At 40.1% G+C, this 22,794-nt stretch overlaps 3 protein-coding genes across 5 annotated transcripts in view; 1 reads left to right on the forward strand and 2 right to left on the reverse strand.

Annotated features, from left to right (window-relative positions):
- The first annotated feature begins 604 nt into the window (after nt 1-604).
- On the forward strand, nt 605-6,455 carry LOC140316291 (C-type lectin domain family 4 member E). Of its 2 annotated transcripts, XM_072394063.1 has the most exons (7): nt 605-827; nt 1,093-1,188; nt 3,639-3,743; nt 4,019-4,141; nt 4,551-4,702; nt 4,808-4,905; nt 5,948-6,455. In XM_072394063.1, exons 1-7 carry the CDS (start codon nt 737-739, stop codon nt 6,072-6,074), a joined length of 792 nt encoding a protein of 263 aa, XP_072250164.1. In that variant the 5' UTR covers nt 605-736; the 3' UTR covers nt 6,075-6,455. The 2 variants fall into 2 exon arrangements, with proteins under 2 accessions (XP_072250164.1, XP_072250165.1); XM_072394064.1 differs by lacking the exons at nt 605-827; nt 1,093-1,188 and adding an exon at nt 3,291-3,558.
- On the reverse strand, nt 6,283-13,274 carry trpv6 (transient receptor potential cation channel, subfamily V, member 6). Its single transcript, XM_072394062.1, has 17 exons — nt 12,984-13,274; nt 12,640-12,787; nt 12,433-12,530; nt 12,227-12,349; nt 11,208-11,348; nt 10,992-11,090; nt 9,985-10,160; nt 9,746-9,892; nt 9,561-9,640; nt 9,324-9,459; nt 8,451-8,537; nt 8,282-8,358; nt 8,024-8,189; nt 7,800-7,866; nt 7,409-7,677; nt 7,201-7,307; nt 6,283-6,947 (listed from the first exon to the last, which is right to left on the reverse strand). The coding sequence occupies exons 2-17, from the start codon at nt 12,768-12,770 to the stop codon at nt 6,698-6,700; spliced, it is 2,154 nt and encodes a 717-aa protein (XP_072250163.1). The 5' UTR covers nt 12,771-12,787; nt 12,984-13,274; the 3' UTR covers nt 6,283-6,697.
- A 4,030-nt stretch (nt 13,275-17,304) lies between these two features.
- The window catches only part of ephb6 (eph receptor B6), a 45,221-nt gene continuing 39,731 nt past the window's right edge, over nt 17,305-22,794 (reverse strand). For both annotated transcript variants that reach the window (XM_072394067.1, XM_072394066.1), the window contains exons 13-19: nt 22,257-22,373; nt 21,925-22,172; nt 21,587-21,805; nt 21,326-21,475; nt 20,513-20,697; nt 20,242-20,400; nt 17,305-18,644 (exon numbers count right to left, since the gene is read on the reverse strand). In XM_072394067.1, coding sequence (XP_072250168.1) covers nt 18,539-18,644; nt 20,242-20,400; nt 20,513-20,697; nt 21,326-21,475; nt 21,587-21,805; nt 21,925-22,172; nt 22,257-22,373 — 1,184 coding nt within the window. In that variant the 3' untranslated portion in view covers nt 17,305-18,538. The remainder of the gene's footprint in view (nt 18,645-20,241; nt 20,401-20,512; nt 20,698-21,325; nt 21,476-21,586; nt 21,806-21,924; nt 22,173-22,256; nt 22,374-22,794) is intronic.

A 22,794-nucleotide genomic window follows, 5' to 3' on the forward strand; every position in this document is an offset into this window, starting at 1 on the left:
CCTGTGATGCTAATTAAGTAAGAAGAAACTGATATAAATCAAATAATTTTCACGTGATTTATTTGCTCATTGTTTTTATTGCACTGAGATCCAAACATTTCACAGAGGACATTTTGTATATTAAAACCTCAGTCATGACACATTGTAGTGCATTAATAGATATTTTCTAGGCAATACGCATACAAACAAGTGCCAAGCCTGAAGCTATTTGTTCTCTATGTATGTGGTTTAGGGTAAGAACGGAAACAAGAGAAATCTTAATGGGGAAGTATTCTGTCTTTACTGATTAGATGAGTCACAGTTTTCATTGGTGTGGTGGAAATTTCTATTTACAAAGCACAGGCATTAACGTTTCCAAAATTCAATTTTTACCTCATGAAGGAGAGTATTAGGTCTGAAGGAGTCTCAAATTCACGACTTACTTACAGACTCAAAGTGTTACACAAAAGTGGATAGTCTGGATGGGACAGATACTTTTTTCAGTTGCTAACTTAACCTCTAGAGCCAATAACCCCTCCTACAGATAAACACGTAAACGGAATAACACACCCTTTACTTAAGGAGAATTAATCATTTTCCATCACACTGGACACTTACATTTTGACACAATCATTTTCTGCAACTGGGGGTCATGTGAGTTTCTGTCTGCATCCAGAAGAACTTACATAACCTCATTGTCAGTTGACAAAAGACTCACCGGCTAAATCGAAAGTTAGAGAAACAGAGGAGAGGAGCCATGGAGATGCAAGAGCTCTCAGTGGAGAGTAAGAGAAACAGTGAAGGTGAAGCGGGCGCAAGCGAACTGATGCTGGAGATCAAAACTGAAGGTGAGCAAGAAATTTAATGTGATCTGACTGATGTGAAAGGAAATTCTTTCTTTTTTTTTTATTTTAAAATTGTTGATTTTAATACGAATATTGCTCAAATCTATGACTTACTACAGAGAGAAAATTTCCCAAACAGTATAACTCCCAAAATATAGTAAGATATTTTGTGTCTACATTTTACTAAAAACTGCAGTATATTGAGTACTTTGAAGTAAATTGCAGAAGTCTTTCAATGACATGTGTCTGTCTGTATTTTTGTCTGCAGAGGAAGCAGAACCAGACCATTACGCTAAACTGCAAAGTCCATCTGAGGATGTCTACTCAGAAACTTTTTATAGTGGAGTTAGAGTCGCTGAAAAAGGTAAATTTCCAGTTCGATTTTCTTCAGTTGGATGAACAGCTGTAATGCCCAAAGATCACGTTTCAGCACGGTTCTCATACTAAATTATCTGTTTGATGCCCAGCTCAAAGATCCAGACACATCATGTGCCAGCATGCTTCTCAGTTTAGATGTCTGTCTTTGGGAAAACCTTTAATGCTGCACCCATCTTTGATGCTGTTTAAACACCCCACCATGTTTCCCAATGCAGTTTAAGTTTTGATCCCTTTTTCAGAGAGACAAATCATTAAGCATCTGCTGGCTTACATGCTGGTTACTCATGACTGTGAGTTTCATCTGTGTTTGTCTCCACCTGTCCTACATAAATAATCCATTAAAACATTCAGTCTGTAATGAGTACAGATGAAAATAACTAATGAGTTATCATATGATTGTTTTCATTAGATAATGGATTAAAGTGGCAACTTTTGATGCGAAAAATGCTATATTGTTGGAAAGCTCAACACTGAAGGGGTTTTGTTGGCAGAAGCAGATCGCTGCTTGTTGCTTTTGAGGGAAGTTAGAGTCGGTTTCTGGCTTTGGTTGAAAAATATGCCATAAGTTGGCCACTGAAATCTACATATGGCTGTTTAGACTTCTCCCCCCTGATTCTGAGAAGTGTTTGGCTCTGTCAAAAACATAAAAAAAACATAAAAAAAGGTACAAATGCCCACATGTCACATGTGGTGAGAGACTTTCTATCTTTGAGTGAGTGTGAGTGAGTCATCTTATATATATATTTGTTACCACCAGAACCCTCTCCTTGCTTTGCTTAGAGTTACTTAGAGGAACTACAAACTGGGTTATTATGGCACGTAATATCTTGCAGTAGCAGAGTGTTGTGTTCCAAATCAGTGTGTGTTATTGTAAGATTAATACAAAATAGAGATGTGAAATAATGCTGTCAGTTGACAGAAGTATCCATAACTCAGTAAAATGTAATGAACAGTCATCCAACTACTGTCCAACTATAGCTTTGAACAGCCCGTAGTCCAGATGTAAAAGACTCATAAACAGTTTTTCTAAAACTAAATAAAGCTGCTGAGACTTTAATTCATGTTTTTCAGCATTCATTTTATAAACAGGAGTAAAATATATTTCTGAAGTGTTTGAGCTTAGCTGAAAAGATATTTTCAGTGGAGTTTGCATGAAGTAACAAGAACAGTCTTTGCTCCCTCAAACATAGACTGCAGTGTGATGCAGCTCTGTTGCCGTAATTAAAACACTTCGCCCCTAACCCTCTATGCCCTTTGTTATCACTTTAAATTCCCACCGGAAGTAACATCAACGAGTCTAATCAGCAGCAGCTGTAAAACCAGGAGCTCCAAAGAAATGACCATCAGCTCAACTGATAAGAAACACTTTTCCCAGTTTCTGAAACGCAATAAGTCTCCTTATATTTGGTTTGGAAAACAGAAAATGACATTTTTATTTCCATTAGGTTAATGAAAGCCTGTAAATATTTAATGTAAACCTAATGTTTGATTTACTGCATTTGACACGGATGTAATGGAAAATAAACAGAACAGAATCAATGCAACACATCTTTTTGTCATAACTGCACTACAAAGCCTTTTCAGTGAACACACCACGCCTGACAGGAAAGCAGAAATGTCTTTCATGCTTATGAAGAGCACAAGCAGAATTAACTTGCTTTTCCCATAACCATATTGCTCAATGTCAAAGACTGTTTTGTGGTATTTCCTTGATGTTTTTGCTTTCACATATATCAGTTGTGAAATTAAATGAAAGAAGGAAGCTAATGGAGTCGCAGCAGAATGTCATAGCAGGGGGTATACTTTAATTTTACTGACATACACTAATGTATCCTACTTTACTAAAATATCGGTGGTTTTCTGTAACTTGGTAGGATCTTAAGTCTGTACCAGTGGCGCCTGTATGTTTCTGCCTGACCCAAACACTGATCTGAAATGACCTTAAATGAAATCCTATCTGTTGTTTTGGAGTCTCTGTCTGTGACTATTTTTCGCTCTTACACACTCACACACATGCATTCATTCTTAAAGAGCGAGACAGAGGGAGAGATTAAAGTTTTTGGCATTCAAAGACAAGCCATCCACTGTGTCCCATGAATGATTTAGGAAAAACTGAAGGCTGGGGTGTTGCTATGGTGATAAGACAAAGTGGGGTCTTAAAACAGCCCTGTTGGAGGCAGTTGTGAGTCAGCAGAACAGGAAGACGGAGCAGGAGTGCAAATAAGCTTCCCTACAAACATCAGGACATTTTTCTCCATGTACATCAAATTCTGTCGTAGTTATGTTGAGGATAAAAAAGACGAAGTCGGTGAAAAGTTGGCATCCGACTTATCGGTTGAACTGGATGGAGAGAAAGGTAGTAAGAGACAGTTTTCTCAGCCTTTATGGTGGTCTGTGTCATGCTCACTAACATCTTTTTGATGTCTTCATTCTCAGGCAAACAGACTGAGGGAAATGAACGCCTGTACCGTGCTGCATGTTTGCTGCTCTCAGTGATCTGCCTCATCCTTCTGTTCGTCATCATTACCCTCAGTGTGAAACGTGAGTATCTGCTGCCATGGATCACTGTGACAACAAACCACTCCTCGTTTGATTTTCTTTGCAGTGCTAAAGCTGATTATGAGAACTTTTACAGGCAGATATGTGTTAAAATACTTTGGGGTATACACTATTATTCTGCGATTACAATGCTTCGATAGTTCTCTTCCTCATAACAACAATAGATCATATATGAAAGCTGTGCCCAGCTGCAGAGCAGCAGCCTTTGGGCATGAGTCTTTCCTTCATATCTCCTCCCACTGTGCTCTCATTTCTAGTCCAAACTGGATCCCCTGTCTGCTCAGAGAAAGAGGAAACTACACCAGCTGACAAACAAATTCCTTCTCCAACATGCAGTCCCGAGCAGTGCCAGGACCTCTTCCCAAACATCCATTCAGAACGTGAGCACAAAGACGCAAAAATGCTGTGTGGAAACCACGAAGACATCTGATACTTTTTAAATCACAATATTTTTAGTGACAGTTCTGCTTTCACAATGCCTCCGATTATTTTTCAGTCAGGCAGCTGAGGGAGTCACTTCGTGCTTCGTCATGGGGGGAGATTTTATGCTCATTTCATTTAGCTTTATCATTTCCTCTTAGACAATATTAGATCGAAATGTGATCATGCATGGAAGCATAAATAAAAATACATGTTTATAGATGATAGATAGAAAATGGACTAAATTAAGTTAAGTTAAATACAAAAGCATTTGGCAAATTGACATATGCCATTTAGCCCAAATTTGCAGGCTGTTTTCATTCTTTCCTTTCGTAGCCTTGATTGTACCGGATCTCTGTCTGGTTCCAGGTATCAGCTGCCAGCAGTGTACTAAAGGATGGCTGACTTACGGACAGTCTTGTTATTTCCTGTCCACCTTCAGGCTGCCATGGGCTGAGAGTCAGCAGAACTGCACCACCAGGGGTGGATCTTTGGCTGTAATAAACAGCTGGAATGTTCAGGTGATTCTGATGGCGCTCAACTGCTTCCTTCAGTAACGATCTCCTTGTTTGATGTTACAATCTGCAGCTTGTTTGTGTAAATATGAATGTTGTTCTCTTTTCTAGAATTTTCTGACAAGGAAAGGCAACTTGAAATACTGGATTGGACTGAGAGAAAGAGATGCCGCATGGAACTGGGTCAACAACAAGAAGCTGAGAGAGAGGTGACTCTTAAGAAATAAACTAACGACTGATTTATAGACTTGTAAAGCTATACATTCAATCAGCAAACCTCTTGGGACATCTCTGAGATACATATCTATAACAGTTTATTCTCCTTTATTTACTTAATCTCAGGGACCTTAATGTTTAACCTATTGAGAGAGATTTCTAACTTGCTCCCCTCTCACGTATGAAAATTGGAAAGACGAAAAATATTAGAAACTCTCAATATGATAAATGTAAATATAACACCACCATTAGCTGGCACTTCTAATGATGTCAGCAAGCTTTCAAGAACAAAAATGCAACGTGCTGAAATGCATTAGACTGTACAGGTTGACCTGTTAAAGTGTCCACTCAGTGAAGGTATATTTGGCTTCAAGGTCTTTGGTTTTCTTTACCTTTTTCCAGTTTTATTTTTGTAGTTCTTATTCTCTTTTACTTCCTCTTATGTGATCGTTTGCATGATTTTTCCATTGAGAATGCTACCTAAAATCTCTTTGTTTCTAATAGGGGGTGTCACATTGTTCTGGTACTGATGATAAATGTGACATTAAAAGCATAAAATATTTATATAGTGTTGATAATACATATATGATAGTTATTTATTTGACCTTGGCTGATAGTCAAAACATTACTGTTTGCAGATTCCTCATGTCATTTACAGTATAAAACAAACAAGAAAACAAAAGAGAATTAGTTTGATAGCCTTGTATTCTTTTCAAAATAATTGTGTAGTGACAGCCCTAGTTTCTAATGTTGCCATTTTATATTTATTAAAATTGCCGTGGCAACATGACAAAGCGTCAAAAGTGGCACTAAAGTTTCATTCTCATTTATTCTCATTCAGAAAAGTTCGTGTAATGCATATCTGCAGATTTTAGACACGTAACATCGCAACATGTTTCTATGGCTACCCATTTTGTTCCTCCTTTTTTTAAAAAGCCACAACATAAGGGTTCATTCTCTCCCCGAGTTGGTGAAAATAATCTTAACATCCTGTGATCACACTTTTAACACATAGCTTTCTCTTATGTTTTTCAGTTACTGGGCAGAACATCCAAATAACGGCGACTGTGCTCTCCTCAGCACTGACGATCAGCCTCAGAAGAACTGGGACAGAGCTCCCTGCCAAGCTGCCACCTACTTCATCTGTCAGCTTCAGTTCTGATGGCTCCACTGTTTTCTAACAGAACAATGTTCTACATTAATCATCTCCTCAATAACCTGTCAAATCATTTAAGTTTCCACTTCACACTCCAATAAGTAGTATCCAGTAAATGATGCTTTTTGATGATAGCTTCGTTTTCACCATTTAAGTAACCACTCGGTTTGATTTTTATCAAAGTCATAGTTTCTTACATCAATGCACAGCATAGTTTGTATTATAATAGTTTATTCTCATGCTTATAAGCACTTATAAGCTCTAATTATGGTACAGTGCTCTTTTATACTGTATCATTCCATTTCCTGCTAACTTAGAAATGAAGGCCAGTAATTTTGTCTGAAGTCATCTGTATTCTCATATAAAAGTATTCATGCTACATGACAAGTTGAATCTTTCACTTTATTCTAGCTGAACATACTGCTACATATTTGTTATATTGCTATGAAAATAACACTCTTTTCGATAGCATAATACTGCAGGAATAATTGCACTGTTGACTACATAGGAAAACTGAGAGAGACGAGTCCTTTTTTTGCAAGTTCATGAAAGGCTTCAACTTTTTACATCTACTTCATATGCTCTGAAGGACTTGAAAAATGCATGTGAGGACCGGGCAACATTTCATTCTAAACATATCTGATGGCCTCCTCTGGCTCCTGCTGCTCCATCTCTAAACCTAAAGCGCTGTGACGGATCACTTCCCAACCGGCTAGTGCCCTCCTGTTGTTACAACCTTTATTTTTCGGTCTGAGCATCGGGGTTCCCTTCATTGTGTCTGATTTCTCCGGTCCCTCCTTTTCTTTTTCATCCTCCTTAGAAAAGACTTTAACGTAACGTCGCATCTTTTGCATCATGGGGTCATTTCTGTCCTCCACCCTGTAAAGAAAACCATAAGCCATATGAAAAGTTGTGCTTCTCTCACAGCACAGCATGACTTGTGTGCATTAAAGGCTATTTAGGCGTTGTTTAGTCATTCAATGTCTTTTCTGTGGTATTTAACACGAAACAGTCCTCTGATATAATTACAGTGTCAACAATGTAAATGTCTATCATATAAGGCGTTTTATTAGTGCTTGTGTTTTCTTTGAAAGCTTCTGTTTCTGCATCTGGCACCAAAGTATTCTCTTACCTGAGATACCAACGCTCCTTCAGGCCGTAGCTAAGCCCACATACTCCGAGCCGAGGCCACAAACAGCGAGGAAGCCTCCTCTCCAGCATCAGAGTTGTGGCCACCACCTGCACAACAACATCACAGCTGTAAACATGACATTGCAGTTCTCAATTCATGCTAACGAGAACATTATGCATATGTGCACAACAGTCTATGTGTATGTCACCTGAGTCCTCCAAAGCTCATCTCTCTCCTGGGCCACCCGCCAGTGTGTGTCGCTCATCATGGCAATCAGCAGGTTGAGCAGGAGAATGTAGGAGACCACAGAGAAGGTGACGTGCAGCACATGGACGATGGGGGGCGTTCTGATGGTGTGCTCCACAGGCAGGTCAATCAGGCCCACGCTGAGCTCAAATTGGGAGAAGAGGGTGATGGGGAAGGAACGATATGAAGGGAGCGAATCTGGGTCCTGGGTCATGTATACCATCCACAGGGCTAAGAAGAATGTTAAAGAAAATGAACATGTATCTAAAGGAGCAGAAAATCCTGGTATTTTGAAGTGTCATTTACACTTTGTGAGAGTGACAAAGTTTGGCATTACCCAAGAATATACTCACAGGTGGAGAAACCAATGAGAACAATAAAACTCAGCCACATAAACTTTGTCAGGTCTCCAAATATAATCTAGGAGGAAACGAGACACAAAGCTGTTCAGACTGAAAACACAAGCAGGTGACCATCTAAAACCAAAACAACAACTTGAAAACACATGGCCACAGGTGTGAGAGTGAAACAAACTACTACATGAGCTCCCATAAGCTGCAGGGGAGCTTAATTGTACCTTTTGTATCATGATGACATACGGGCCGAGCATTTCAAAACCGCGGGCAAAGAACATGACGTTGCACCAGCCGAGAACTAAGCACACTGCCATCACCTCGGCCTCCCCCTGCACCTCACAGGCTCTGAACACACACAGCAGCACCACCAAGGAGGCATAGCCGATGCTGATCAAACAACACAAACAGGAGCAGCAAGGTTAAACGGAGAGGCCTAACATTATGTTATCATCATACAGCTCAGAGGAGTTTGTATTTACAGGATCACATGGAAGGGTCCTCCCAGTGCTGTTTGGCCAAAGTAGCGCCTTGCTCCTACTCTCAGTATATCAGGGATCTGTTTGGAAAGGGGATGCAGGATGATTTCTTACTTGCAATACACTTTGGCATGCAATGATTATGGATACAGAGCATGTGTTGCATACTGACCTCCAGGACAAGGATGACAAACGCTCCCAGGACACTGATGACCTCTCCCGCCAGTCGCAGACTGTCGCCATAAGTCACATAACTCTCCTGAATCAGGCAAAAAGGAAATAAAGTTTTCGTTATTGGCCTATTGGTCACATGAAGATGATGAGGTGGATGTTTCCAGCTCTTAAAATTTCTTGAGAAAGTCTCATATATCAATATGCTTTTAGGATTTTTTTCTTTGCATTTGTGGCTATGAAAGGCTAGACTAGTGGAATTTTTCAATGCTTTATATCTAATTTGTGCCATTATGACAATAAAATTATCTATACCCAAAGAGCAGAAAAGGGCTATAAGAATATGGGAAAGTTGACATAATACATAAAAATGGAAGTCAATAATAATGGTGAAGAGCAAAAAGTAATTTGGACAGAAAAGACGACTTGCAGGATTGCTTGTGAGGCAAATCAAAGCCACCATTAAACCACAAAAGACCTTCAGAAAAATTTAGCAGACTCTACTGACAGATGCACAAATATATACTGACAAATATGATCTTCATGTTAGATGAATATCAAAACTTTATTCCTTATGAAAAATGTCTTTAGGAAATCCGTTCATTGCTGAATTCATAGTAATAGAAACATTCAAACGTTTGCAGAATGACATTTACAATAAATTCTTATCAAATAAGGTAGAATAAAGAGCTGCAACCCCCTCCTCGTGTAAGAAAATGCTCCTTAAAAGTCATGTACTGAAATATACCTAAATATGAATTAACTGTGAGAAAAACAAAGCATTATAAACATACTTAGTTAGTGAAAGTGAAATGCAATCATATTGTATGATCTATCCTACTTATTTGTTCTCTACTTAATGACTGCAACTCACATTGAATGCCTTCTGGACTCTGATGGTTTTGTCCATGTCAGACTCTGTGTAGTTCTCCGGAGCGTCCTTTAGAGGGCGAAACACACAACAAAGTGTGAAGGTCCCAATGTACAGCAGATACAACACCAGCAGGAGCCTAACGCAGGAGAGAAAGAAAACCCCAATGTGAACACAGTGGACATCAGTACAGACCAGATATTTAACCTCAGACTGAATCAATTAGATTAGATTTCCTACCTAAAATAATGTTTTCCATACAGGTCCCACTTCAGACTGACCAGCTGCCTTACAGGAGTCACCTCCAGAATCCCTCTGGCCTGGAGTACAAAAGATTTTGTTTATTTTCTTTCTTTCTGACATGAGTATTTCTAATGAAATGGAGTGGGATTTCCCTGAACTACGATGCATATTTTGTTTTGTACCTCTCTCCGTGGGCTGCCTACAATGAGCTCCAGCACCGACATGTTGTCGGCCCAGGAGTCGATTTCTGTGAGGTCATACAGGTGAGAGCTCAGAGGGCCCAGACTCCACTGGACTACGCGCCTTTTATTAACCAGGTGCTGAAATGCCTGAGTGAGACAGCATGAAAAATAGGATTAGTGAAATAATCTGCTCCACCTGTCATTTCCACCATGTGGCACCTCCCATGCTTGACACCCACCACGATGTTTCCCTCTTTGGCAGCCAGTTTAAAAGGTGTGAGGCCTCGATAGTTGGGCACCATGTCGAGTGGCACTGACTGGTCAAGCTCTGCATCCCTCGCCATAATCAGGTCAATGGCCTGGCACGCAGTCGTCTTGTTGGGCTGCAGAATCAAAACATGAAGCAGTGTGTTGCCTAGAATGTGCGTAGACAAGAGACAGGAGCCACCAGAGGAAAAATTAAGTTACTGAACTTCAGTTATCAATAACTGGCACAGATGCTCAGAGATTTAAGGCCATATCAACCACAGATTTGGCTTGCCGGCCTTCTTTTGTTCTCCTACAGGTGGCCAAATTTGCCAAACACAACAAGAAAGCAGAAGATCCAACAAGACAACCTAAAACAACATTTGAGAAAACCACACACCGCTCACTACAAGATCACAGGAAACACAACAAAAAAAACACAACACAACGTTTCTTAATAACAACACTGAAACACAGCATTTCAGAACACAACAATAAAAGAGAAAAAACAACAGCATAACTCCACCACACAGTTTCATTATTGTGTTTCCTGAAATGTTGTGTTTGCTGTTTTGTTAGTGAGTTTCTTGTGTTGCTGTCTTTTAAGAAAAGCTGATGTCTGGCACCTTCTGACGCCCAGAAATCAATTGTACTCCACAGCTGAAAGCATTACTTGTTAAATCTATGTAGTGTTTAAAAGAGCTTGAACGTGTTAATACGTCAATTAATTGTTTTTTCTAAGCCAAAAGTGCTACAAATTCAGCTTCTCTAATGTAGAAATTTAACATAATTTTTCATTTTCTATTGATAAAAACAACCTCAGTAGGTAAGTTTACTACAGTTAATGGAGGAACTGTTCTGGCTGATGCCACACTTCAGCTTCAAGCCCGAATAATTTAGAGCTGACCTTAGAGCTGTCCATCATGGTCAGTTTCCTGCTTTGTCTTATTATATGAAATAACACTGTGTCTTCTCTAACTCAAGTGTCGGTTTTTCACACCTCGATAATCCTGGACCCTGGTACTGGCCCCTGCGTCGATCACCATGTTGATAATGTCCTCATTTCCAGCACACGCAGCAAAAGCCAGGATGTGCTCTCCTGTGGATCAATAATACACCTGATTCTTACAAATTCCTTTTCTTTTTTTTTTGCAGCAACTTTGCCATCAATATCTGACTGTTGTTTACATTTTGTTGTCCGATCATGCTGACTCACCACAGTACAGAAGTCCTCCAATCCTCTTCCTGAAATACAGACCAGTGACTCGAGGTGTAGCTGCATCACCACCACGACTAATCAGATGATAAACCAGATTGATGTTCTGATTCACCACGGCGATGTGGAGAGGAGTAACACCTGAGGCAGAGACAGAATGAGTACATTGGTCTGCTGTGAATTTGCAGTTTTTGGTGTCAGGACACCACTTCAGATCTAACCTGACATTCATATTTGGTGCTTGAATGATGACCGAGCACAATTTGAGCAAACATGGCACAATCCCTGAGATCACAACCACCGCATGAGGAACAGAGATTGTATCTTTCTTTTCTATCTTTTATATAGATTTAAACTCTTACGATGCATTGACGTGGAGGTGTGACGTGATGAAGCTGAAGAATTTCTAATGAAATTACAACCTAAGTTATAAGGTGAGCTAACTGGCAGGCAGAAGTGACTCTTGTGCCGAGAGTGAACTCTGTGAACTACAATGAGTCTTCATGTGATTTTCCCCAGTTTTCCCTATAGTGAAAGTGAAGCTTGAAGCTAAACAGAATCTCACTGCCAATCTGCATATCAATAGCCTTGTTATCATGCTGAGTTGTAACCCACCCTGTAACCCCAGCAGTTGAAACAGTAACTTTGCACCAGGTTTCGTTGTTTACCACTCTTCTATGGGACAGAAGGAGGCTGTGAAGAGGTCACTTGGATGTTTCAGCTGGGTATTGATTGGTTCGATTTTTCTGAACCTATGAAAGCTGCTTTGTATCAAGGTTTGATGTTGTTATTAGATGATATAGCCACACACTTGTGTTGTTTAAAAATCCTCAAAAATTCAGCTGTTTAGTTCAAATACTCTGCTTTCATATTAGATTCTGTCTACAAATCATGTGTATGTTCAGTTTCTCTGCATTTATTTAGTTGCAGAGTGAAGAGGAGACAACTTTGTGTTTGCGTCTGCATCTACTGTGTGTATGTTCATGTGTGTGAGTTTGTGTATGTTCATGCGTGAGCACCTTGGAAAAGCTCGGAGGTCATGGGCTCATTGATGAGTTCAGGAGCTCCGTCCATCAGAGCCACAGCAGCATCCAGGTTGTCGTTCATCACAGCGATGTGAAGAGCCGTCTCTCCGAGGGCTCCTGAGCGTGAGGAATACAACCACACGGATTACAGCACTGTCACGACAAACACAACAAGGCTCGAATTCATAGCTCAGCCTCACCTCTCTCAAAGATGTTGGTGGACGCGCAGCTTAACAGTTTCTTGATGCAACCGACACTGTTGTTTTTGGCCGCATAGAAGAGAGGAATGTCATTTATGCTAAGGGACAGAAGGACAAAGACTAAACATCATTTCCACTGTAAACGAAAAGATTAGGCTTGCCCATGACATCACTTTAGGTCCAATTCCTTGTTGAAAATCTTTTTACTTTTTTGTGTAGATCAGGAATGTCTCATCCAACATCTCGTTCCATCCTTTTTTATTTTGGAGGCGAAACCTCAGCTGGCTCCACCAATGGTTGAGCTCGCTTGGAGCAGATCGGGCCAGAGACGGAGACATTGACACCTGATGTTTGACTGGAAGAGTGACATGTGCATAAAAGCATAAAACAAAGCAAGAAAGTCAATTAACTGAAATATAAAAAATTACAGTGGAGTCTGTACCAGCGGGCAGGAATTATCTCTTTTTAAACCTACAAATTTGTGTTTTTTGGAAGTAAAAACAATAAAACATCAACAACAGCAACAAAAAAGAAAAGTTTGTTTGTCTTACCCTCAAATGATAAAAGTGTCCCTCCTCAGCTTCTTCAACTTCTCAATCATAACCCTCAAAATTGGAAACAAGCGCCTATGAAATGTCCCTGAGGAGAAGTGAAATCCCTGTGGCATCACCATTATATATGACCCCGGCAAGAGGGAGGAGACCTGCGGTGGGGTTGAGAATGAATGGGCGGAGAGGGAGGATGTGTGAACAGCCGACAGGTAAGACAGTGATAGTGAGGCAGTAATGAGCAGGCAAACTTTCACCACTGGTCAGAAATCCCACAGAGAAAGTTGTGCTTTAAGCATCCGCTGACTGTCAACAAAGGAACTCCTTTATCATGGTGATTTGAAATTATTGGCACAAGTTGGTCTCCTAAAGAGTGAAGTAACATTGGTCCAGTCCCTGATCCCAGTATATCTCTCTGCCATCACCAGGCCTGTCTGCATTCCTCTAACTACCACCAAAACCTGCATGGCCACTATGAAAATTCTGCAACTTCATGACAGTCCACACATAGCGGTAATGGTTTCAAGTGAACTGCAAAGAAAACCTGTTTGAAAATTGCTTGAGCACAGGTTTGTAATCTACGCCACATATTGAGGCGTAAGGGTTTTACGCTGCATTTGTTGTTCTTTAAATTGACAAATTTCTCCAAATGGGGAGTATTTGCTGGAGAAAACATGGAGATGATGTATGATTTTTCAGCAGGTTACTTCTTGTCCACACAAACACTTCACAACTAGTTTCATTCACAGTGATTTAACATGTTAAGCACCATTCATGTGTCAACAGGAATGATCACAAATACGGTAATTGCCGCAGTACGAAGACCATAATGATCATCTAGAGGCCCGCAACGTCATTTCCCATGATGGCATGTCACCTTCCTCGGAGGGCAGAAAACAAAGCTAATGGTATATTTTGTTAAGTGGAACTTGTGCTCTTTAAGGGTTGTGGCAACTAACTAATAAGGAACCAAATATCTCACTTTGACACAGTTAAATTAGTTGCAAACTGCTGATTCAGTCAAGTTACACAAAACTTCTGGTTACATCACTTGTATCGTGCAGGTGTTTTTCTGCACCATTTATAGATCATGACTAAGAGGGCGGTTAGCCGCAGGATAAACAGGGTTTAGGAGGACTCTATAGGAGGACCTGGTAATGGCTGCAGATGTGGCCGTCACATGGTTTTGTGAAGATAATAGCTATTTACCAGACTGGGAGCACCATTTTTAAGCAGTGCCATAAAGACCAATGGTTTCCACTCTGTTAACGTCTTCATTAAGAAACAATAACACCATAAAAACATGATTTTGTGGTTATTGTGCTCACTGTTTCTAGACTCATGTAACACTGCTGTGTTAATTCAAGTCGGAATGCTACAGTAAACAATTATTACACTCGCATACATTTGGGTTATGACAGCTGGTGCATGCTGACTTAACCCAGTAGTGTTTGATGATCATGTGAGAGACATAAGGGACAATAATCTATGACAACAAGCCTAAACTGCTTTTTGATCTTTAAACTTTCATCACTTTCAAAGATTTTCTTCAACATCTCTTTAAGAAGCTTTTCTTTTTTAGATATAATATGTCTTTCTGACACCTTTATATCAAATGGAAAATTCCACATCTTATGAGTCATTCTCATGTTTCCCTGTTTATCAGTATTTCTTATTTTCAGTGTTAAAAAGATACTGAGAAAGTGGGCTTTCAGCAGCTAAGAGTATATGAATATACTGTATACTGTATTTGAGATTCTTGTGCATGATTTTGATTGAGTGTTTGTCTTTTATTTTTTGCACAGATTTGACTCTTCTGAGTTGATCTGAAATCTGTTGCCATTTTTCAATAAAAGATTTACCATTAACTACTATTAAAAAGTGCTACCGTAGCTACCACTCACGACTTTGTTCTCAGTTGATGTACATTCAGTCTGTTACTACTTTTATATTCAGTGTGTTACCACAGCTCTGTCATTGAGTGTGTATGTAATTGTAAATATCTTTAAAGTGATATAGATGATTCTTTATATTTTACATTACACCTCATAGCCACTGACTAGTTTAAGAAAGAAATGAAATCAGGCTTTGATGTCAGCATTAAGTCCAGTCTTTCATTTAAGGCAAAAATTAAGCTTTTAGGTACCACCTTCTTGTCTATGCTGGATTATATTGATGTTTTTTACATGCATGCTTACATGCACTAAATACACTTTTGAGGTTATCACTGACTCTAAATCTCTTACTCATCACTACTTGTTGTACTCCAGGCGGTTGACATTGTCTACACGTAGACTCAGTTATTGGTGTGTTCTTACTTCAAAGTCATTTACAGTCTGAATCCTCCATATTTTTTTCATCAACATTTTTCATTCAAATGAGTTTTATACTCTGTATTTATACCAACTATCTGTTCCTGGAACTTGTACTGAACTTGGAAAAAAATACTCAGTCTGCGGCCTTTGCTTGAAATCAGCATCAGAATCACTTGGAAATAAAAAAGCTGATCTCACTGAACATATTCAAAGTATTTTCATGTGATTTAGAGGCAGATACTTTAAGATGTGCATGTTTTGATGGGTCATTTTAATCTTGGCATTTTCTGACTTGTTATATTTATGTTGTGACTTTCTTTGTACATTCTCATTTCAAAGTTTGATATTATGTAAACTCATTTCATTCTTATGTGTTTGTCAAATGCCTCTATGTGTGTTGTTGCTGATTTTGCTGTCTTGGCCATGAAACTCTTACAAAAGACATCCTAGATTTTAATAACCTCCTTTTTTGTTATATAAAAGAGGGAAAAATAAACTACTCTATAGTTAGGAGACTCCTGAGTTAAAATATTTACTAGGTTAAAATACAGCACTCAAGGGATTGAAATACTTGTATAGCATGATTCCTGATAGCTGATATGTTGAAATCAGAAAAACGAGTAAGCTAGAAGTAAGACTCATGGGAAGTCAAGGCTAACTGATGCACATAAAAGCTGGCCTGTGGTATTGTAGCCAATAGAAGGGCTACTGTGGCTGAAATAGCTGAACAAGTGAATGCTAGTTCTGATAAATACACACAACACACAGTGCATCACAGTGTGGGGCAGTGGAGTTGAAGACATGGTGCCCATGCTGAGCTAAGTCCATCACCAAAAGCACCAATAGCGGGAACAACTGGACCACAGAGCAACATTTTCTCTTTTTTTTATTATGTGGCTGACCAGATTAAGTGGATGATCTATACCCTCGAGATCCTCCAGATCTCAGTCCAGTCGAGCATCTGTTGGATGATCTGGAAAAACAAGTCTCTCTTATAGTATTTAAGGGATCTTCTGCTGATGGCTTACTCCAGATACCACAGTACAGTCCATATTTCAGTGGGTCAGAGTTGATCTACAATGGGTCTCTCCCTCTCAGAAACACACAATTAGCACTTCTTATTATCCTGTATATGTGCACTGTAAATGAAGTGATTCCCGTGTCTCATTCAAGGACACTTCGACAGGTGGAGGGGCTGGGGATCTAACCAATCAATTCTGATTGAAAGACAACCACTCTACCAACTCAGCCACAATTTTCTGCAGTTGGACAATATAATCTCTTCCAGTAAATGGGAATTTATTAGTTTAATGTAAAATTCTAGAAAATACTAATGTAAAATAAATTTAAATGATAATAATAATGATAAGTCACCTACCCGCAGCAGGACATGCAGTAAAAATTAGAAGATGCTGGTAGAGTAATTTGATATGAGGCTATGGGTATGTGGTCCTGCTATCAGTCTTGATCAGCGCCGACATCAGCAGTCCTGAGTGATGTGGGATTCAAGTGTCTGTTCTTGGACTAACTGCTGACCCCAGCAGATCCCAACCTGTGATTCTACACAAACTTGCTGATCTGTGGAACAACAGGTACAGCACTCTTCATCCCAACCGTGAAGGTGATAACGCACCTTCACCGTGAAGGGGATGCAGTGTGAAACGTTGATAAAGAACATAATGCATAGGTTTGAAAGTTATTTAAATTACAATGAAAACTTTTACATAAATAGCACCTGAATACATGACAATGAGAAATGTTTCCTGGAAAATATGTGGGCCCTTTGAAATTAATACCAGCAATACATTTCTAAGAAGTTGGAAAGTGCCAACAAGGTAAACATTACCCAACTCAGTGTCATCATCTGGTATGTTGTATTTGTGCTACATTGAATTAAATACTGTATGTTGTTTTTACTTTTATCTTACAGAGAACGTCCCAACTTTTTGGGGACAGTTTTGTAAACTGTTTATAAGAGATGGCAGATAGAAAAACAAGAATAATGCCAGTTCTTAAATAAAATCATATTTATTTTACAAATTTGAACGATTACAGAATAGCGGTGAACACTCACACAAGTAAACAGCTAGTTATGTGTGTAGCCTGACACACTTGTCTCAAACACACACACCCGCACGCACGCACACTCGCACACAGCGTCATGTACAGCGCACACGTTACAGACACACGGGTACGTACTTACAGAGCATTTCGCTTCCTTCCTTCAAGTGTAAATCAGATCAGATTTTGTCCATCTTTTCCATTTCACAGATTCACAACGCTTCGATGACACAGTGTCTTTTCTCAGGCAATCAAAGAGGTGAAGTGCGAAATGTACACATAAAGGTGGGTGCTGTTGGTTTTCGTCACAGACAGATGTTTGTGTTTGCAGTGAAAATTTACATTATGAGTTCTGCTTTCACTGAGGTGCTCTGCAGTGAGAGTGAACTGTACAAATGGGGCTGCTTGCAGACCCTCGATATGACTTTCACAGAGGGAAGAAACCTGGCTTACAGTTTGTATAAAAGCAGCTCTTTGTTAGAATTTTCCAGTTTAATGGCAGTGGCTTATGTCCAACCTAAGGGTTCACATCACGCTAAATAAACAATACAATTTTCTGAGATCAAATCATTCTCATTAGACCACCATAGACTGCCAGGTAACTAAGCAGTTTAAGTAGAGAAGAAGTGACATAACTTTACAAAGTCCAAAAATGAAAAGAAGGCCTTGATTGTCTTCACGCAATTCTTTGTGAGGAAAGATCTCTTTGAGCATTTTAACAAAAATGTTTCTTTTTTTTTTTTTTTACAGTTTTATTGAACTAAGTGAGGATGGGGAAATGAGGGAGAGCAGTGGAAGAAGGGCTGAAGGACAACACTGCAGGTGTGGAGAGAGGAAAGCAAACAACATTAAAGTGAAATATGGTGAAAAAAAACACAACAAAATCTTTAAAGTCCTCTTTTTCAGCAATCTCCTAACCTCACTTCTACCTGAACTGCAGCTCCCATGGTGCATCTCTTCTGTTATGTGTCTGGAGTGAGTGGCTGGGAGTCTCTTTCTTCACCCTTTCTGGTAGCAGTGTCAGTCTTATCAGAACATACAGTACAGAGTGGCACTGTTAGCTGACTCTGACTCTTTAAATGTGCTCTGTAAATATAAAAGTGTTGCAGAAACCCGACGCAACAAGCAGAGGATTGTGAAAATGTTAAAAATCCATGGCACAGATTGGACCACGGGTGGATGTCAGACCTCCACCTGCCCCTGCATGAGATGGGCATTGAGCTGCTGGGCTGCGCTGACAATCTTCCTCTGGTGTCCCAACAGGTTCACGCCGAGATCCTGGACATCTCTGTGGAAGAGTTCAGATAACAGCACTTCATGTCACAACCATTTTATGTAGATCAAAACTAAATTAACTTGGTTGACACTACAGTGCCGTTTCACTTGTGAATAATTTTCACTGGTTTCTTGGTTTCAGCATTAAAATGTTGTTTCTGAGCAGATCTGGATCCTGGAAGCTTCTGCAATCAGTAGATTAATTGGTGAAAGATGAGTGTGTCAGAATTGGATATACAAGGTGTATCTACCAAAGGTTTAGTCTTTCCAAGCAAGGATGGAATGTGAGCCAAACAAAAATATTTTACGATGCAAGTTAGCAAGAAACTTTCAACATATACAGTGTGTAATATACATGTGAAAAGAGTCAGTGCATAAAAAACAAAGACAGAAATCAATGTTGGGGGCATGTGACCCTTGAGCCCTCAGGCCGCTACATGAGAAACTGTCATGCGATCATAATCAATCTAACGATTTTCACTCAACGCAGTTCACTGCTGCATCCAGAGTTCTCTGGACAAGAGCTCATCTTGGATGGACATAAAGACCTCGGACGCATATTCTGTGGTCAGATGAGTCCACATTTCAGTTGCTTTTGGGAAAAACTGATGACTGGTTCTACCAAAGAAGAGAGAGAGACCATCCAAGCTGTTATTAGTGAAAGCTGCAAATGCCAGAGCATGCGATGCTATTAGTGCATCAGTGTCCCTGACACACATTGATTACGTGTGATGATACCGTTAATGCAGAAGCGTGTATTGGAATTTTGCAGTGACTTATGCTGACGTCAAGGTCTTTGCCTGGGAGGTCCGAGGCCATTTTAACCGCATCATGCCAGAGGTCATTCCGCTCGACTTACAACCAGGCTACATGATATCAGGAAAACATGCGATATCTTGTTGACTATTGCAATGACGATTTGACTTTAAATATAGGCTATAGTGTTAATCTAAGGTGAATAAATGAGAGCAGTATTCCACCTCTGCACCTGTGAGTGCTGGATAGTTGTAGAACTTCCTCAAAAAGTCTAATGTTGCCTTCATTAACACACATGTGCTTGTTCAATTTCAGGTCAAAATGGCTCTGTGGTATTGATATTGTGCATGCTGATTCTGCAAAAATCATACATTTTTTATATATGGTGAAGCCTTTCTTACAATGGAGAAGCTTTATAGACACACCAACCATGTGTTTAACTGGCCTGACTGCAGGCCAGATCTTTTGAGCAGCTGGAGTCAACAAGAACGGCCACAAATTCCTCTTGCAAAGTTCAAATAATTAGCACAATTACTTCTGAAATGATTAAAAAGTCTACTTTAAGGAAAGAGTGATGTAATGCAAATGCAAAGATGACCTTTCCCAACTGGTTTTTGTGTAATAGTGCATTACAATCTAGAAATACGTTGAAATTTTCTAAATAATCTTAAATTAGTCAGAGAAGACACGGAAAGTAAAACCTTTGTACTTTTGTCTTTATATATCAGTTAAAACTAAGTATAAAATTAAGTATTTGTTGGATTTAGGAAAACTTCTCACCCTTTGTGTAAATAGAGTTTGCACTTTTCAGATAAATTTAAAAAACACACATAGTAACTAGCAGCTATACTCACTCCATAGTGAGTCTGCTGACTCTGTCTAATGTGTCCAGGTGAGCTCGGTCAAATTCTTCCTGATATCTCTCCATCCTCAGCACCTTCAGCCAGTCACTGACTGTGGCCACTGACGATAAGTCTGTTGGGGTGGGGCTAAGCAGTGGCTGTGAGCAGCTTCTGAAAATGTCAAAAAACGACAGCATGGGAATCTGTAACTGCAGCAGATTTTCCACCACCTACTGTCTTCTATGTGTTTTGTAGCAGCATTTGGCAGAAGCTGCCCACTCACCGAGTCGGCTCCGCCTTGAGGGAGGCAGGGTGCCTGATCAGGCGATCCAAGGAGGACAGGAGCGAGTCGAAGCCTGGCCGGTCCCCCCGTTCGGCCTGCCAGCATTGAAGCATTAGTGAGTGGAGGGCAGGGGGGCAGTTGTGGGGGGCGGGCAACCGGTACTGATCTGCTACTGCTTTCATCACCTGAAGACACAGAGAGGAAGGTGTTAGATTTAAGTAGAGCAGATCTTGTGTAACTGGCTTCCATAAAAGGTCACTGAGTATGAGAGCTTGTAAGAGTGACTCAGGGAAAATTATGTAAATTTAAGCAGTTTGGCATTTTGAGAATGATTAAAATATGCAAGGAGATGGCGAAAAGAGCCACATTTATTCAAATATTCAAGCGACGTGTAGATGTGAAGCTATTGTAGGCTTTCCTGTAATAGCATTTTAATTGCTCTACAAGTAAAAAATATTTGTACATGATATTGTTTACTGTATGTAAAGTTGTTTCTGCCTATTGCTGTCTTTTCAAGAAGAATTGCATACGACTCTAATGTTCAGGGAGGCTGTAATATAACTAATACAAAACTGAACGTATTTTCTACTGGTACGTTTTCGTGCCTTTGCTCAGCAGAGGATGGTACAGAGAGATGCAACAAAGGTCCTTGTAGTTAGTGATTAGAGTCTTAACCTTGAGGCCACTTTGATTTTTAATGACACATTATCACACTCTATTCAATTTATAGTAACACTTGTGATTAAGGATTTGAGTGCCTTTCCATCTCTAATTGATTATAAATTCTTCTCCTCAGGTAATATTCCTCTTCACCTCTTGATTACTCATGTCCCAGTATGGGCGCTCTCCATAGGACATCACTTCCCACATCAGTATGCCAAAGCTCCACACATCACTGACTGAGCTGAACTTGCGATGCTGAAAAGCTTCTGGTGCTGTCCACCTCACAGGAATCTTACTGCCCTGATGGATGACAACAGAGCCCAGTAAAATATTTACCTCTGACAAACCTTGACACTTTGAAGCAGTGATAACAGAAACAAAACCAAAGGAGCTCCACTTCTGTGAACGCACCAGAGAGGCGGTGTATGTAGGTATGTTGTGGTCCAGGCCCCTCATGAGTCTGGAAAGGCCGAAGTCCGACACTTTGCAGACCAGATTGGAATTGACCAACACGTTTCTGGCTGCCAGGTCTCGATGAACAAAGTTTCTTTCAGAGAGGTAACGCATCCCTGCTCCGACTCCCCTGAGCATTCCGACAAGCTGGAGGACACTGAACTGGCCTTCATTCTCCTGTAGATGACAGGATGGAGGAAGTAGAACGGAGTTTTTGAGTTCTAATGTGGTGTTACACATTGGAATCACAGAGAGCCAGAAATACAAGACAACTGCAGCGTGTGATGTTTTCTCACCCTGAGGAAGGAATCAAGGGGTCCATTCTCCATGAACTCAGTGATGATCCTCTCTGGAGGACTTCCGGTAACAACACCCTCTAACTTCAGCACATTTGGGTGGTCAAACTGTCCAAGGACTCCAGCTTCACTAAGGAAGATCCCCTTTTCTCTGTCAGACGCCCCCCAGCGTAGAGTCTTTACAGCCACCAACACCTCCCTGCGGCCCACAGGGCGGTAGCGGCCACGAGAAACCTCACCGAACTGGGCTGGAGAGGAGAGGCAGTGGAACCAGTTACGGCGAGTTGACATGACTACAGAAATGTTTTAATAGAGTAGCAAATCAGGCCTACCTGCACCAATCACCTCCTCAATCTTAAGGTGAGAGGGATCTATCTCACGGGCAAATTCTTTAACTGCCTCACTTGGGTCCTCATATGTAGATGGGTCCACGTAATACTTTACCCCACCTGGAAAAGAAAGCAATTCTTTAGATCAAATTCTGGGGTTTTGAAGCCCTTCAGCTCTTACATCATAGATTTATTTCAATGACACAGCATCAAGATTATGTTTCACTGTACAACAGAAAGATCCCTTTCTACAACAGAGAAAAGATTCACTAATGAATATAAGAGTAAATGCTAGTTTTATTCATTTAGAAAAATATTACAGACAGATTATGGAGCAGAGGAGTAAAACGCAAGACTGCAAGAGACCAAACAACCACAAGCCATAAATATACAACTTGTGGTAGTTTTGCATCTCCAGCTGATTTTTTTTTTCATATTTAGGTGGGGTTTTTTTGTTCTGTCTCTTACTGACTGTTTGTTTTGTGTCACTCTTTCAGTCCAGTTTTAATTATCTGCATTTATCTGTAGCCTTCCTGCAGCT

The sequence above is a fragment of the Leuresthes tenuis genome, unplaced genomic scaffold (assembly GCF_036924035.1).
Source record: "Leuresthes tenuis unplaced genomic scaffold, fLeuTen1.0.hap1 SCAF_10, whole genome shotgun sequence".
In the NCBI taxonomy this organism is placed as follows: Eukaryota; Metazoa; Chordata; class Actinopteri; order Atheriniformes; family Atherinopsidae; genus Leuresthes; species Leuresthes tenuis.

Coding starts and splice junctions, on each gene's coding strand:
- LOC140316291 (XM_072394063.1), top strand. CDS start 737: ATGGAGATGCAAGAGCTCTCAGTGGAGAGTAAGAGAAACAGTGAAGGT. Junction 4,142..4,550: donor CCCAAACATCCATTCAGAAC/GTGAGCACAAAG, acceptor GTCTGGTTCCAG/GTATCAGCTGCCAGCAGTGT. Junction 4,703..4,807: donor TAAACAGCTGGAATGTTCAG/GTGATTCTGATG, acceptor TCTCTTTTCTAG/AATTTTCTGACAAGGAAAGG.
- trpv6 (XM_072394062.1), bottom strand. CDS start 12,770: ATGTCTCCGTCTCTGGCCCGATCTGCTCCAAGCGAGCTCAACCATTGG. Junction 11,349..12,226: donor GACCTCCGAGCTTTTCCAAG/GTGCTCACGCAT, acceptor TCTCTGCCTCAG/GTGTTACTCCTCTCCACATC. Junction 7,308..7,408: donor ATGAGCTTTGGAGGACTCAG/GTGACATACACA, acceptor GTTGTTGTGCAG/GTGGTGGCCACAACTCTGAT.